The sequence below is a fragment of the Aspergillus steynii genome (genome assembly GCF_002849105.1).
Source record: "Aspergillus steynii IBT 23096 chromosome Unknown P170scaffold_2, whole genome shotgun sequence".
In the NCBI taxonomy this organism is placed as follows: domain Eukaryota; kingdom Fungi; phylum Ascomycota; class Eurotiomycetes; order Eurotiales; family Aspergillaceae; genus Aspergillus; species Aspergillus steynii.
The window spans coordinates 5,094,919-5,108,910 of record NW_020194399.1 but is presented as its reverse complement, the minus strand read 5'-3'; the positions used below and the strand labels follow the sequence as shown (position 1 = coordinate 5,108,910).

The 13,992-nt window shown below is 50.5% G+C and overlaps 7 protein-coding genes across 7 annotated transcripts; 4 read left to right on the top strand and 3 right to left on the bottom strand.

Annotated features, from left to right (window-relative positions):
- The first annotated feature begins 407 nt into the window (after positions 1-407).
- On the top strand, positions 408-1,960 carry P170DRAFT_434897 (CSN8/PSMD8/EIF3K family protein). Its single transcript, XM_024848822.1, has 2 exons — positions 408-672; positions 908-1,960. The coding sequence occupies exons 1-2, from the start codon at positions 503-505 to the stop codon at positions 1,491-1,493; spliced, it is 756 nt and encodes a 251-aa protein (XP_024708484.1). The 5' UTR covers positions 408-502; the 3' UTR covers positions 1,494-1,960.
- Positions 1,961-1,997: 37 nt separating this feature from the next.
- P170DRAFT_507877 (small subunit rRNA maturation protein TSR4) lies at positions 1,998-3,537 on the bottom strand. Its single transcript, XM_024854515.1, has 2 exons — positions 3,299-3,537; positions 1,998-3,240 (listed from the first exon to the last, which is right to left on the bottom strand). Exons 1-2 carry the CDS (start codon positions 3,422-3,424, stop codon positions 2,083-2,085), a joined length of 1,284 nt encoding a protein of 427 aa, XP_024708483.1. The 5' UTR covers positions 3,425-3,537; the 3' UTR covers positions 1,998-2,082.
- A 174-nt stretch (positions 3,538-3,711) lies between these two features.
- Positions 3,712-5,691, top strand: P170DRAFT_454327 (putative prenylcysteine lyase). The gene is made up of 2 exons (XM_024851423.1): positions 3,712-4,039; positions 4,094-5,691. Exons 1-2 carry the CDS (start codon positions 3,901-3,903, stop codon positions 5,587-5,589), a joined length of 1,635 nt encoding a protein of 544 aa, XP_024708482.1. The 5' UTR covers positions 3,712-3,900; the 3' UTR covers positions 5,590-5,691.
- Positions 5,692-5,814: 123 nt separating this feature from the next.
- P170DRAFT_462950 (glycine hydroxymethyltransferase SHM2) lies at positions 5,815-7,908 on the bottom strand. Its single transcript, XM_024852128.1, has 4 exons — positions 7,737-7,908; positions 7,628-7,678; positions 7,171-7,535; positions 5,815-7,106 (listed from the first exon to the last, which is right to left on the bottom strand). The coding sequence occupies exons 1-4, from the start codon at positions 7,770-7,772 to the stop codon at positions 6,143-6,145; spliced, it is 1,416 nt and encodes a 471-aa protein (XP_024708481.1). The 5' UTR covers positions 7,773-7,908; the 3' UTR covers positions 5,815-6,142.
- Positions 7,909-9,162: 1,254 nt separating this feature from the next.
- P170DRAFT_125104 (uncharacterized protein) lies at positions 9,163-9,828 on the top strand. Its single transcript, XM_024842380.1, has 2 exons — positions 9,163-9,326; positions 9,383-9,828. Exons 1-2 carry the CDS (start codon positions 9,324-9,326, stop codon positions 9,698-9,700), a joined length of 321 nt encoding a protein of 106 aa, XP_024708480.1. The 5' UTR covers positions 9,163-9,323; the 3' UTR covers positions 9,701-9,828.
- Positions 9,829-9,849: 21 nt separating this feature from the next.
- Positions 9,850-11,580, bottom strand: P170DRAFT_462949 (putative MFS transporter). The gene is made up of 4 exons (XM_024852127.1): positions 11,316-11,580; positions 10,583-11,260; positions 10,239-10,523; positions 9,850-10,172 (listed from the first exon to the last, which is right to left on the bottom strand). The coding sequence occupies exons 1-4, from the start codon at positions 11,330-11,332 to the stop codon at positions 10,019-10,021; spliced, it is 1,134 nt and encodes a 377-aa protein (XP_024708479.1). The 5' UTR covers positions 11,333-11,580; the 3' UTR covers positions 9,850-10,018.
- A 529-nt stretch (positions 11,581-12,109) lies between these two features.
- Positions 12,110-13,968, top strand: P170DRAFT_379685 (alpha-hydroxy acid oxidase). The gene is made up of 9 exons (XM_024845497.1): positions 12,110-12,453; positions 12,516-12,549; positions 12,598-12,700; positions 12,751-12,985; positions 13,043-13,201; positions 13,250-13,324; positions 13,377-13,630; positions 13,683-13,759; positions 13,811-13,968. Exons 1-9 carry the CDS (start codon positions 12,360-12,362, stop codon positions 13,884-13,886), a joined length of 1,107 nt encoding a protein of 368 aa, XP_024708478.1. The 5' UTR covers positions 12,110-12,359; the 3' UTR covers positions 13,887-13,968.
- Positions 13,969-13,992: the final 24 nt, after the last annotated feature.

The window sequence follows — 13,992 nt, the reverse complement described above, 5'->3', positions numbered from 1 at the left end:
CAAACCATCTATTCGCCTTCTCGGCCTTCTTCTCTTCCTTCTCCCTCTTCTCCCTTTCTCTCTTTTTTCTGCGCTTGGGAGCGGCTGGCTGATATCAGATTTGATGCACTCCGACTGAGTCGTAGGGGACTTGCCTTGAAGATGGAAGAAAATGGAGGAAAATGGAGGAAGATGTGAGAAAGGAAAGAAAAAAGAAACCTACCTTAGCAGTGAATACCTACTTATCTACCTACCTACGTTAGGAAGTAAAGAAAGGAATGGATGGTGGAAGGTGAGACTTGCGAGGTGAATGAATATAGTTCAATCCAACCAATCGGAGAAACTGTCTGCATTGGGGGTCCGACCGCCCGAAGTACGCACGACACAATGGAATCTCTAAAAATCGCGAAAAAGACATCCCGCTATCCGGTCGCCGTCGCTCGCTCCATCCACACTTGTCTTCCTTCCCCCCGCGTCCGATCAATCTCCTTTACTCTTCTCCTCCCAATTCATATCCGCCAAGATGGTCGTCGCCTTCGACAAGTGCGAGACCCGGCCCGCCAACATTGATGCCATCCTGAACGGCCTCGACCGATACAACCCCGAAACGACCACGGTATTCCAGGACTATGTGGTTCAACAGTGTGAGGACAGGACATTCGATTGCTATGCCAACCTGGCCTTGTTGAAGCTGTGAGTACTTGCGTCTAGATTTGTCCCTCAGACTCTGGAAACTCGCTCCCTGTTCCCCCCGGGCTTAAATGATGAAGAAACCTTTTTTTATTATCACGTTTCCTATTACCTGAAACCCTCTATTGGGTGGTGTTGAGACTTATATTATCTTCTGAAAAATGCCCTTTGATGATCTTCAATCATAACTGAAATACTTGGTTTCTTGTTTACTGACTGTCCTCTTCTACGCCGACAGCTACCAATTCAACCCTCACCTTCTCCAGCCCGAGACCGTCACCAACGTCCTCGTCAAGGCCCTCACCGTCTTCCCCTCTCCCGCTTTCTCCCTCTGCCTTGCCCTGCTCCCTGCCCACACTCAGCCTTTCCCCTCCAACAACGCCGAAGCCCAGGCCGCTTCCCAGACCTCCGACTTCGTCGAGTCGGTTCAGAAGCTTGCCCGTCTTTCCACGCTACTTGAATCCGCCCAATACTCCCAGTTCTGGTCTACCCTGAACTCGGATGACCTGTACGCCGACCTGGTTGCCGACGTTGCCGGCTTCGAGGAGCTTGTGCGCATCCGTATCGCCGTCGAGGTCGGCAAGGCCTTCCGTGAGATCAACGCCGACGTTCTGGAGCAATGGCTGGATGTTCCCAACCGCGAGGCCCTCGAGAAGTTTGTCACCGAGGTCTGCAGCTGGGTGGTCGACAAGTCCGGCTCCAGCACCGTGATCAAGGTGCCCACGAACAAGGAGAACGAGGTCCGCAGCGAGGTCAAGAGCGAGCGCGTCGGCATCGACATGTTCGGCCGTGTCATCCGCCGAGGCTTCGAGCAAGCCGCCTAAATGGGTGGACTGCGCGACCGAAATTAGACCAAAAAAATAACGTCTTTTCTTGCTAATACCTTTTTTTATTCTTCCTTCTTGACTTGGAAGATTCATTATATCCACGGAATCTTTACATGCCGTTTATTAAGACTCCCACAACGCAACAAGAAAAAAACCGCAAAAAAGGACACTGTTCACTTGAACCTATGCCGACGAAACGAGTTCGGAGCCCAAGATGATGATGACGGGGATAGACCAGCATGAAGAGGATTGGGAAGTCAGGACCGGCGCATTTGGCGTTTTGAGTTTGCTTCGCAGAACTTGTGTTTATCATCATCGTCATTCACCGTGTGTGAAAAACAACTCTTTCTCCATCTACCATCCTAAGAAGATATCCCTAAAATAACGAAGCAAACTGAGGGTTCCTCTCTGAGGATCTATCGATTTTTACATTTGTGTATATGTAACAGTTTCCAATCTTAAATCCTTTTTTCATGAAGAAACTATGTTCCCAATGGTTCTGTGCATTAGAATGGTCGCGATATAAACATTGCTCTATAAGTCATCAACATTAACCAGACATCATCATTATTCCTTCCTCACTGGTCTATTTCAACTCCTCCCACTGCACACCAGCCCATTCTTCACGCCAGCCCGTTAGGCCCACCTGTTCCGGAGCACAGTCCTTGCCGCACACACCCAGAATGATCGTCCCCCACTCCATACCCGCATCGTCTTTCTCTCCCATGCCAACTTCGCGGTCTTCCTCGAGAATGCTGATCGCGTGAGGCACCAGCTGAAGCTCGAAGACACGCGCGCTACCGCAGTACTCGCAGCGAGGGATACGCAGGGCTCCGTTTCCAGCAACCGTCACATGTCCCGGCGCGCCATGCTGGGGGTCGTGGAGGAGCTTGCCAACCGCATCGTTGTACGAGTAAAGGATGGGGGTTCCGCGGAACTCATATCGCAGGATCTGCTCGGGGTTGTGGCCCAGTCGGGTGGAGAACTTCATAAAGGCCTTATCCAACTGGGACTCCAAGGCATCCTTCAGCTCTCCGGATCCGCCGCCGGTTTCCTCTTCGGTGTTGTCGATGGTGACATTTTCGGGAATGGTCGGCGTGGATGGTCGCGAGAGGGTTTCGTACTCGGCGTCTAGGTAGAAGTGCTTGTAGGGTTTCGGGAAGGCAGACTCGGAAGGCCAAGGGGCAGAAGGTCCTGAGGATTCGGGGGTCTTGGCTGTCGGAGGAGGGGAGGAGACACGGACTTTATCCGCGAAGGTCTCCGCGAGAGATTCCGACGCAGGCTGGGATGGCGAAGGCTTGTTCGGTTCCGCGGCCGGGGCTGTGGGAGTCGCAGCAGGGACGGCAAACGGGTTGTTGCCAGTGGGCGCGGGGCCGGAGGACGAAGAGAAGGGATTGGCGTTGGCGGAGACACTTCCGGTGAGGGAGGTAGAGCCAAAAAGGCTCGCTCCAAGATCCTGCTTGGGGGCTTCGGGCTTCTTTTCCTCCTTCGGGGGCTCAGGCTTTTCGACCTTTCTAGAGGCGGGGTGGCTCTTCAGCTTCTTCGTGGCGCGCAAAGCTCGAATGCTGCCGGGCTTTTTGTTGCAGGGTTTTCTCGGGCAACCGAAGATGTACAGTCGTCGCTCATTATCGGGGAAGTGGTCGGGGAGGTCGCCGTGTAGCTCGAGTAGAAGCAGCATGGGATTATTGCAGACTTTGCAATTGGCAAATTCGCCGGGAGGTGGGGTAGCATCGTCAATCCAGGTCTGGAGTGCCACAAGTCAGCACAGGGAATATATTAATGTGAAAACGGTATTTGATTACCGGCCTGCCTCCAATGTGACTGATGGTGTCTTCTATCAGCTCCTCAGAGGCATATCCTAGGAGCACGCCAGTATCCGTGAAGTCCCCCTCATCCTCAAACGAAGAGTCACTGTCGTAGGGATCCATGCCGCCAGAATGCAGTTTGTATCACCGAGATTTGTGGATTGGCCTGGGTGTGGTAGAAATGACTGCTCTGGAGAGATTCAGCGTATATGCCGTGAGGTAGGGATCAATTGTCTGTTGTTCAATCAATAATGAATTAAAAAAAAAAAAAAAAAACGAAAAGGGACATGGCGATCAGGTGCCGATAAGCGATACGAAATACACTAGACTGTTTAGGGCTTAGCGTTGCTTTGCACGTCGCCCGTCGTGATCCTCGTTCCTTCAAGGCATCAATCATCCTCCATCATCATCTCTGTTGCAAATTCATCTTATTGACCCACCTCTTGCATACCTGTGGACTTGCATGCTCCAGCCTTTATCTGGTGCTGCAACTGAAATATAGTTCCTTCCGTATAGTTCCCAATAGCTCCCTCTTCAACCCGCCTTTAGCTTGTTGAACACTAGTGTCCCAGTCAGCCTTGATCGCTGCGATCGCCTACATGAATTCGATTTCCCGTCATCCTAGGGTCTGGATAGTTTATTATGTCTTAGCCCTACTTATATCCCCATTTGTCAGTGGAGATGGACAGGTGCCATTGGGACAGTTTTCAAACCCCCCTAAACGAGTGGCAGTAATTGGTTAGTCCACCCATCTAAGGAGCACATACCTGTCAGTATTAACAATGTCTACAGGTGCTGGGGCTGCAGGGTCAAGTACCGCATATTCCTTGCGCAAATATGCGGATGCGTCATCCACCCCAGTGGACATCACTGTGTTTGAGCGCGCTTCCTACATCGGAGGTCGCTCAACTACAGTGAATGTGTTCGGCAACCCAGCCTACCCAATTGAGCTAGGGGCATCCATCTTCGTCGAAGTCAACTACAATCTGGTCAATGCTTCCAGGGACCTGGGTCTCGTAGTGAAAAGTGCCAGCCAGGCTCGGCCCAAAGAGTCCGAGGATGTTATCGGGGTGTGGGATGGAAAGGAATTTGTATTCCGGATGCAGGATACATACAGCTGGTGGAACATCGCGAAGCTAATCTGGCAATATGGATGGGCCCCGGTCCGAACTCAGAATCTGATGAAGGCTACTGTTAACCAGTTTCTCCGTCTCTACGAGGAGCCTATATTCCCTTTCAAGTCCCTTACTGCGGCCGCTATGAGAGTGGGCTTGCTGAACACAACTGCAACTCGTGGATCCGAATTTCTAAACAACAACCATGTGTCCGCGGACTTCTCGCGAGATATCATCCAGGCTTCTACACGCGTGAATTATGGCCAAAATCTGGGATTAATCCATGGTCTCGAGGCTATGGTTTGCATGGCCACGGATGGGGCCATGGCTATCCAAGGTGGAAATTGGCAGCTCTTTGATGCCATGCTCAAGGCGTCCCACGCTGATGTCAAGCTAAACCATACAGTGTCGTCTGTTGAGCGAAACAGGGACAGCACTTTGACTGTCACATACAGCAACAATGACTCCGCACAAAAAAAGCTCGTATTCGACGAAGTTGTCATTGCTGGTCCGCTGCAATATTCTGATATCGCCCTCGATCCTATCCCCGAACACACGCCAGACAAGATTCCCTACGTCCAACTGCATGTGACCTTATTCTCATCCCCGCATCAATTATCGCCCAAATATTTCAATCTGCAAGGACCCGATGCTCGTGCGCCCGAGACCATTCTGACCACCCTCCCTCGGGGCGTAGACTTGGGCTCCAGCGAGAAGGGAGTCGGTCCGGCCAACTTCTGGAGCATCAGCACTCTCCAAACAGTAGACTCCGAAGATCATCCCGGAGAATCACACTACGTCTACAAGATATTTTCCCCGGAACGACCCAGCGCCAAGTTCATGAGAGATATCCTGGGCCTGGAACACCCAGAAAACTCGTCGCCAGCAGACAACACAACCATCGGCGATCTTCCCAAGGAGGACATCAGTTGGTATTATGAAAAGATCTGGCACCCGTACCCGTTCCTTCATCCCCGAGTCACATTCGAGGATACCCTCATTTCCCCGAACCTGTGGTACACAGGCGGTATCGAGAGTTTCATCTCAACGATGGAAACCAGCGCGCACATGGGCAAGAATGTCGCCGCTCTCATGTCGCAGTCATGGCAGGGCGAGGCACTCCACAAGCGAGTTGGGCAGGAGTCGACCGGCGAATCGAGGGCGGAGTTGTAGCATGGTAACACTGATCCTCTCTTTCTGTAACATGTGTCGTACAATGGTTTACGGAACATCCATGGTTTGAACATCCGATTAAAGCGAGTTTAGCGAATCCAGTCATTAAGCTTTTACATCAGCACTTTGATCTCTTCTAGAAATGTGCCCGATGGGTTACTCTTCAATTGTAATACACCGAGCAAATCTACGAGCATATAGACAAATACGCAGGAATCTCGGATTGACGAGAGAAAGATAATTCTCATAATCATTAATTGATTTCTAGATAGCTCAAGTCTGGCAAAGCCAAATGAGACCCCTGGACCGTCGACACTGGACGGTCCCCTGAACTTTTGTGTTGAAGAAGTGTTGAAAAAGTCATTCACATGCTCTCATGCATATCCATATCCCATTGACCCGCGTAAGGTTGAAAAAGCAGTCCTGTATGAAACCCCGATAAACGCACACCCATTTATACGCAATTATGTTGAACGCGCAAAAGAAAACCAAAGCCAAATGCAAATATAAGAAAGGAAAAGTGGTATCAAAACTCAACCCGAGAGGAAATCATTTAAACGGGCAGAGGGAAAGTGCTGGCCCACTCAGCAACCTCCTTGCGAAGGGCCAAGATCTCGGGAACGGTCTCGGAGGCAACCTTGGCCTTGAAGTCCTTGAGCTTGTTGGCCTCCTTGGGCAGCTCACCCTGGACAGCCTTGCAGATGACAATGGTCTGGTCGATGTAGCGAGCGATGCGCTTGAAGTCCTCCTCACCCATGCCACGGGTGGTCATGGCAGGAGCACCAATACGGATACCGCAGGGGGTCAGAGCAGACTTGTCGCCGGGGATGGAGTTCTTGTTGCAAGCAATGTTGATCTGCTCCAGAACAGCCTCAACACGAGCACCGTCCAGGCTCTTGTTACGGAGGTCAACGAGAACCATGTGGCTGTCAGTGCCGTCGGAGACGAGCTTGTGGCCGAGCTGCTTGAACTCAACCTCCAGAGCCTTGGCGTTCTTGATGACCTGCTCCTGGTACTGCTTGAACTCGGGGGTGTCAACCTGCTTGAGGGCAACGGCAAGGGCAGTGATGGTGTGGTTGTGAGGACCACCCTGGTGACCAGGGAAGACGGAGAAGTTAATGGGGCCCTCAAGGTCATACATGATGTCCTCGCCGGTCTTGGGGTTGGTGCTGCGGACACCCTTGCGGAAGAAGATCATGGCACCACGGGGGCCACGGAGGGACTTGTGAGTGGTGGTAGTGACAACGTCGGCGTACTCGAAGGGCGAGGGGATAACGCCGGCGGCGATCAGGCCAGAGATGTGGGCCATATCAACAATGAGGTAAGCACCGACCTTGTCGGCGATCTTGCGCATACGCTGGTAGTCGATCAGACGGCAGTAAGCGGAGGTACCGGCGACCAGGCACTTGGGGCGGTACATCTCGGCGTTGGCCTCCAGCTGGTCGTAGTCAATGATACCGGTCTCGAGGTTAACACGGTAGGGGAAAGTCTCGAAGTAGGTAGAGACGGCGGAGATCCTGCGGGGTTCGAAGATTAGCAATTTGGAAAAAGCAATTAACGCCGTCGAGATGGAGAACTTACTTGCGAGAGGGGGTCTGGTAGCCGTGACTCAAATGGCCACCGTGGGGAAGGTCAAGACCCATCAGACGATCGTGAGGGCGCATAAGAGCCTGGTAGACCTGCAGGTTGGCAGGGCTTCCACTCAGGCACTGGACGTTGACGCCCCACTTCTCGGAGTCAAGGTTGAAGGCCTTCAGGGCACGAGCCTGGCAGGTAAGCTCAATGGCATCGATGTGCTGGTTGCCACCATAGTAACGAGCACCGGGGTAACCCTCGGAGTACTTGTTGGACATGGGAGAGCCCAGGGCGTTGAAAACAGCGTGGGAGGTGAAGTTCTCCGAGGCGATCAGGACGACGGATTCACGCTGACGCTGGATTTCTTTCTCCTGTCGGGGTAAAACGGTGAGAATTCGCTCGAAAATCTCTGGGATCCACAAGCCCCCCAGATACGATAAAAAAACCATGCTTGAAAACGTACCATAATCTGGGCAATCTCAGGGTCAGTCTCAACCAGAGTCTTCTCCATTTGCTGCACAGTGAGTCAGTGATCGGCCGTTCCCAAAAAGCTTGACAGAATGAATACTGACGTCCCGGTGGGCCGGCGACAGAGCGTAGGAGGCCATTGTGAATGGTTGATGCGAGGGGAAAGGACGAGATAGAGTCAATAAGAGATGAAGGAGGATGGATCAAGATGAGGGAGGATGCAAAGATGCGAAAGAGAAAAAAATGGACGAAGGTTTGCTGGTGGGGTTGGTTGAGTGCCTCCCGCAGGAGTCGAGGGATCCGGACATCGGAGGGGCTGACGAATGGCATTTGTCAAATGCATTACCTAAGACCTACCCCGCGGCGGGCTGGTACCTTGGAGGTACATGTACCTTGTACCTAGGAGAGGCCGTTTGCAGCCAGTTTTATCTATTATTATTGAGTAGTACTGCAGTTCGAGTCTATTTAGTAGTTAGAGTACTTCTGGTGTTATTCCCATGACTTTGGGGAAATATCGTTATTATCGACATTCAGGCCTAGCGCTTTCCAGTATATCTGCACCATGCCGTGCTTTGACAATGCTCAACCATCTCGAGTCTCGACAATAATCATAACTAAAACTATGACTTACTACTAAATCTTCATAATGATGGCATTCATACCCCTACCAATCAAGACAGGCTTGATCCCTCCTCTCTAGGATATTGCTAAGTCAACGCACCTTCTACTCCGTACTCGCGTACTGTCCGGGAATGTACATATGCGCCAAGACATTTTGGAATCCATAATTAAGGTGGAAACTATGCCTGCATAACTATTGATGAGTAAGTGTAATATTTGTCTTTGCCTTCTCCTTCCTTATGAGCCCGGCACAAAGTCTGATATGCAAACAGTGATAGATCAACTGGTAGACCTTGCATTGGACTGTCGCCATAAGTAATTCTGCATTCCTCCTTTTCCCAGATACATGTTAAATCTGACCATAAGCTCAAAACACCATCAGGTTCGCGGGTGTGAATGAAAAAGTACCCGGGAGCCGAGCAGCATCGCTCATGACCAGCTCCGACCAATGAAAATTACTACACACACCTCGCAAGCTTACTCCGTGCTAGCAGATACATTAGACTGACTCCTACACCCACTGAATCCTCTAAAGTAAGCACTACTCGGACAACGATAACTGCGTCATCCTTGAACTCCGGCGCCAAGCAATAGATCAATAGAGAAATGACAACCCCAGCCCCGAACCAGAACAAGAACATGCAAGATAGAAACCAAGAAGCACAGCCATGTGCATCCGATCGAATGGAATCCATTTCGCGAGAGATTATTGTGGACCCGCATGGACAAAACGTACGCAATCCGCATGGGCGCTGAGCCGAAAAGCGCCGCATGTGAGAAATCCGGATCAAGATTCTCCTAAAGCGCAGTGCACCCTCATCTCATTGGACCGAGGAGCTTACATTCAAGCCAAGAGCAAACTTGGTTCTGTGTCCGGTTCACAAAATCTGGTGATCGCTGCTAGATTAGGGCTTTGACAAGCCGTGCGTTTGACGTCATTCTGATGAGGCGGGACGAGTTGTGAGGGGATAGAGATAGAGGGTACAAGATGTGGTTCAAGGGCAGCTCCATGGATTCTGGCACTGCTGTCAATTCCTAGCCCAACTTCAGATCAATCTAATCTATCCATTATGGTAAGTGTGGTTGCTACGGCCCGCCTCGAACCAAGCTGACCAAATGTATCCCTCAGGCCCCGATGAATATCCTCCACGCCCGTCAAGAATCCTCCGGCGGATCAGACAATTGTCCGAGCACGATATCAGGGGGAGCGATTGCTGGGATCGTGATCGGATCTATCGCAGGCACGCTGTTAATCCTCTGGCTATTTAAAGTCTGCGCCTTGCCTGGCGCCCGCGACGGGGGCGAACCGGATTATGGATATGTCAGTGGTAAAGGAGGAACAGAGACTCGTCATCGGCGTCGGCGTCGAAGGAGCCCGTCATATGTCGAATATATCGAGAAACCCCCTCGCTCCGTGAGACGACCAGCAAAGGTGTATTTGAATTGAGCCTGGCAGACGAGTAACGACGTGATGAGACGACGACATTACGGGAGGACGTTTGATGTATACGACTACTGAATACCTACTCTAATCTTCATTTCTCATCTATCACAAATGTATGTATCCTCAATTGACTGTATTAAAAACTAGCATCACTAGTAGGTAGTGATATGGTGTCTGGTTCTCATACCATTCAGCCTTCCAGTTAATGAGCGTAGTATAAAGATATGGGAAATAAAGTTAAGAGTTAATCCATGGGACAAGAAAAGACAGAAAAGGCTATGAAAGATCAAACATTGCCCTGCGGGATGACTCGGGTTACACCTAGGTTTGATCATGTAAGTTGGCCAGAATATCGAGCGCGGCTGTGATAAAAATGCTGCCGAGAATAATCACTAGCGTGGCAAAAACCTGCATTGCAAAATAGCCATTATGGAGAGTCCGCAGGGCCTCCATGATGGGGAGACCTGTCAAACAGCTGAAGAACACGGGATCAGCACATGTTCACAATGTGACTGTTCGAGTGAGTCGAAAGAAGACTAACCTGATTGCCATGGCAAAATGGAAGGGACCAAGTCTTTGTCCTAGAGTTTCTGGTCTCCCAAGCTTGGCCACGCAGGGCATGGCCAGACTGTTGAAAGCACCGCCAAAGAACCCATAGGCTAATGCAAAGACAAATACCCCCCTGAGCGACTGGGACATAGTGGATGGGATCCAAATGAGCATGAATGAAGCGCCGAGTAGCAGGCAGCACCATGACATCACAAGATAGTGGCCTACTCTATCTCCTAGGTAGCCGAAGACGATGTGGCCGGGAATAGATGCTAAGCTTTGGAGACGTTAGCACCAGAGTTGTACTAAATCATGGAAGCTTGTTGGCGTACATACCTCATGATAGGAATCAGATAGAGGCCAAATGTGGGAGGGAAGAGTTGAAGTGCGGATTGCAAGATGAAGTCGATCGGAGCCCAGTATCCCCACATAACCAAGAATGATCCGGCGACAAAATATTGGTAGTGTCTCTGGCGAAGCAGGTTCAGGTCGAACCACGTTGCTTTGCGATCCCATCCTCTGATTGGCAGGCGATGTCTAAAGAAATAGATACCAGGGATGGAGACAATGACAAGCAGAGCGACTGTATATTGCATGGAAGCGATCAAGTTGGCATGTCCCAACATACAATCGAGAAAGAGAGGAAAGATCACGCCTCCCAGGCTTCCTCCACAAGCTGCCATCCCAGCAACCAATCCTCGACGCCGGCTGAACCATTGGCCAACGCTAAGCCAGGATGCAGCATAAAGTCCTCCGCCGGCCAGGCCGTACATGATTCCTGAGGACAAAGTCATCCAATAATCCTGCGTAAGAGTCATTGCAATCAATTCAAACACGCATATGCCAGTGAGAGGCCAGAGCCCTATTCCTGGGCCGTACGCGTCGATCAACCGTCCATATAGGGGGCCAAATGCCCACACGGAAGCTCGCTGAGCGGAGAATATCCAAGCTAACTGGAAGGGCGTGTTGTTTGGAAGTATATGGTTTCTGTAGAGAAGCCGGAAGATTCCCACGCTTTGACAGACTGGTCAGCCGTTGTCGTGGTCCCGTGAAAGAGGTCATAACATACCAATTCAAAAAGCCCATGGTTGCGAAAAGGCAGCAGAAAGCCCCTATGGAGGCCTCTGATGCTTCTGATGATTCGGATGGGTGTGATGAGTAGGACGAGTCTGACCATTCTGAAGATTCGGATGAGCTTGCTCCTGCTGCTCCTGCTGCTGTTGCTGTTGTTGCTGCTGGCGCTGATGTTGCTGGCGCTGCTGGTGCTGGTGCTGCTGTTGCTGACTCTGTTGGTTCTGCTGGATCTGTTGCTTTTTCTGGCTCTGTTGCTTCTTCTGGCTCTGTTGCTTTTGCAGGCTTTGTTGCTTTTTCTGGTTCGGAGTCAACACCAGGTGGTACAGGGAGCAAGGGATCGAGCTCTGGAGAATTGAGATCCATAGTAAATGATAGGTCCATAGCCTTTGTGATGACTTTTGTAAGTTATAATCGTAGAAAATAAATTGTAAGATTTGCAGTGAGTAGTAGAAAGTAGAATGTGGTTTGGGTTGAAAGGCCTGGAGAAACGGAGGTTTTGTTTTGACTGCGACCTGTCGGGCAGGTGCGTGGCCATGGAAAGAGCCATCTGGGCTTCGGCAGAAATTCACTTTTCAATTTGGCATGGCAGGTGTGGATGTGAAGAGTTGGGTTCATCTTGAGGTTTGGGTTGACTGTTCTTTCTCGACCTGCATTGTTCGTGTTGTTCTTTGGTCATGGCCAGTGGCTGGTCGGCGTAGCTTCACATCAGCTGACTAGAATGTCTGCTTCGTAGTGGAGTCAACAGACAACCAGGGTCCCCTCTTGCATTCCATTTTATTCTCCTTTATTCTTGTCTTTCTCTCTTCCTGTCATTTACCAAGACCAGAAATTAGCATGACCGAACCGCCGATGGAATTTGGGCAACTCTCCCCATTGCCGGGGTGACCTGCATGGACGGGCTTATCTTACATGTCGTATTTCCAAGATTACAGCTGCGAGGGGTACTCTGCCAACGCACATAAATTGGAGGCAAGAACCTTGGGCTTAAGTCTTTCTGCGTTCATCTCCAGTTTGGTCTGTTCACTTGTTTTTCTCCAAGATGCTCGACATCCAAAGCTCCCCTCATTCCGATGTCCTCACCATACAGGACCTCGCTAAGAAGGCCGAAGAAGCTCTTCCTCGGACCTACGCCCGTAAGTGTTCTCACATTTATTAATTATTATTCTTGTCTATCTGACTCTCCTTGTTTTTCCAGAGTACTACAATGGAGGCGCTGGAGATATGTCAACGTTCGTGCTCCTTACCGAACCCCCATCTCCCATGCTAACATGGCTTAGCCTGCGAGACAACGAAGACGCATATAACCGGTATAAATTGCGCCCTCGGGTATTGAGAAATGTGGAAAAGGTCGATATGAGCTCCGAGATATTTGGTGTCAAGGTATGCTGTCCAATTGTTATCTGATGATGAATCGAGCTAAACTTCCTTAGGTCCCCAGTCCTCTGGGCCTCTCGCCAACCGCTGCACACAGACTCGCCACGCCGGCTGGCGAAATCGCAACTTCTCGGGCGGCCGCAAAGAATGGAATACCGATGTGCTTATCTACATGGTCAACGACTAAGCTGGAGGATGTGATCGCTCAAGGAGCGGGGAATCCATATGCAATGCAGGTATCGTTTTTCGCGGATCTTTCAGTGACGCAGCGAATTATAAGACGTGCCGAGAGTAAGCATTCTGGCGTTTTGTATTCGGTTACTTGATTGCTAACTATATTCTCTGTAGAGGCTGGCTACAAGGCTCTATTCGTGAGCGTCGACCTTCCGGTCTTGGGCAATCGGGTCAGCGAGGCACGAATGAAATTCTCATTTCCTTCTCACATCACATTTCCCAACATCCAGGAAGGAGAGGGGGACCTGATGGCGATATATGGGGCTGGCTATGGTATGTCCTGAATTGGTCTTGCTAAAGTTCGGTCGCTGATCCTAACAGACCCCTCAATCCATTGGGAGAAATCAATTGCCTGGCTTCGGAACAATACAAAACTACAGATTTGGCTCAAAGGAAGTATGAAGTCACGGTCTCTATTCTTCTTTTATTTCTCTGACATACAATGTAGTTGTAACCCCGGAAGACGTCCAACTTGCTATCGACTACGGTCTTGACGGTGTGGTCATATCCAACCACGGCGGTCGGCAGCTGGACGGACAGCCATCAACGCTCGATGCGTTGCGCGAATGTGGGCCTGTTGCTCGGGGGAAGATCCCACTTGCTGTTGACGGCGGTATCCGACGCGGCGCTGATATTTTCAAAGCCATTGCTATGGGAGCGAGCATGTGCTTCGTGGGACGCATTCAAATCTGGGGATTGGCGGTAAGAACTATGGCTTGTTATAAATGTGATCGATGTCTAATCTATGAAACAGTACGCCGGAGAGTCTGGCGTTGAGCACGCCATCAAGATCATCCTTCGAGAATTCAAGCACACTATGATGTTTATGGGGTATGTTGTATCTCCATGTGAAAGCACGTTTGATAAAACTGACGATATTAGATGCCGAACTATTGCTGATATTACGCCGCAACATCTATCTCTTCTTCACGAGAATGGGATTTTGTCAAAGCTTTAAGGCGCTAAGATATGGCAGATAGGCCATTCCGCTGTAGAGCAGTGCATTGATGGTGTCGATCTTGGTTAGATTAGAATACTTGCTTATTGTTTTATTTTATTTATCT

Excerpts from the sequence above, each read along its gene's own strand:
- P170DRAFT_434897 (XM_024848822.1), top strand. The coding sequence starts at position 503 with ATGGTCGTCGCCTTCGACAAGTGCGAGACCCGGCCCGCCAACATTGAT. Across the intron at positions 673-907 it reads AACCTGGCCTTGTTGAAGCT|CTACCAATTCAACCCTCACC; the intron begins GTGAGTACTTGC and ends CTACGCCGACAG.
- P170DRAFT_507877 (XM_024854515.1), bottom strand. The coding sequence starts at position 3,424 with ATGGATCCCTACGACAGTGACTCTTCGTTTGAGGATGAGGGGGACTTC. Across the intron at positions 3,241-3,298 it reads GTCACATTGGAGGCAGGCCG|ACCTGGATTGACGATGCTAC; the intron begins GTAATCAAATAC and ends GTGGCACTCCAG.
- P170DRAFT_454327 (XM_024851423.1), top strand. The coding sequence starts at position 3,901 with ATGAATTCGATTTCCCGTCATCCTAGGGTCTGGATAGTTTATTATGTC. Across the intron at positions 4,040-4,093 it reads TAAACGAGTGGCAGTAATTG|GTGCTGGGGCTGCAGGGTCA; the intron begins GTTAGTCCACCC and ends CAATGTCTACAG.
- P170DRAFT_462950 (XM_024852128.1), bottom strand. The coding sequence starts at position 7,772 with ATGGCCTCCTACGCTCTGTCGCCGGCCCACCGGGAC. Across the intron at positions 7,679-7,736 it reads TGTCGCCGGCCCACCGGGAC|CAAATGGAGAAGACTCTGGT; the intron begins GTCAGTATTCAT and ends CTCACTGTGCAG. Across the intron at positions 7,536-7,627 it reads CTGAGATTGCCCAGATTATG|GAGAAAGAAATCCAGCGTCA; the intron begins GTACGTTTTCAA and ends TTACCCCGACAG.
- P170DRAFT_462949 (XM_024852127.1), bottom strand. Across the intron at positions 10,524-10,582 it reads TATCTGATTCCTATCATGAG|CTTAGCATCTATTCCCGGCC; the intron begins GTATGTACGCCA and ends ACGTCTCCAAAG. Across the intron at positions 10,173-10,238 it reads CATTTTGCCATGGCAATCAG|CTGTTTGACAGGTCTCCCCA; the intron begins GTTAGTCTTCTT and ends CGTGTTCTTCAG.
- P170DRAFT_379685 (XM_024845497.1), top strand. The coding sequence starts at position 12,360 with ATGCTCGACATCCAAAGCTCCCCTCATTCCGATGTCCTCACCATACAG. Across the intron at positions 13,202-13,249 it reads GATATATGGGGCTGGCTATG|ACCCCTCAATCCATTGGGAG; the intron begins GTATGTCCTGAA and ends TGATCCTAACAG. Across the intron at positions 13,760-13,810 it reads CACACTATGATGTTTATGGG|ATGCCGAACTATTGCTGATA; the intron begins GTATGTTGTATC and ends TGACGATATTAG.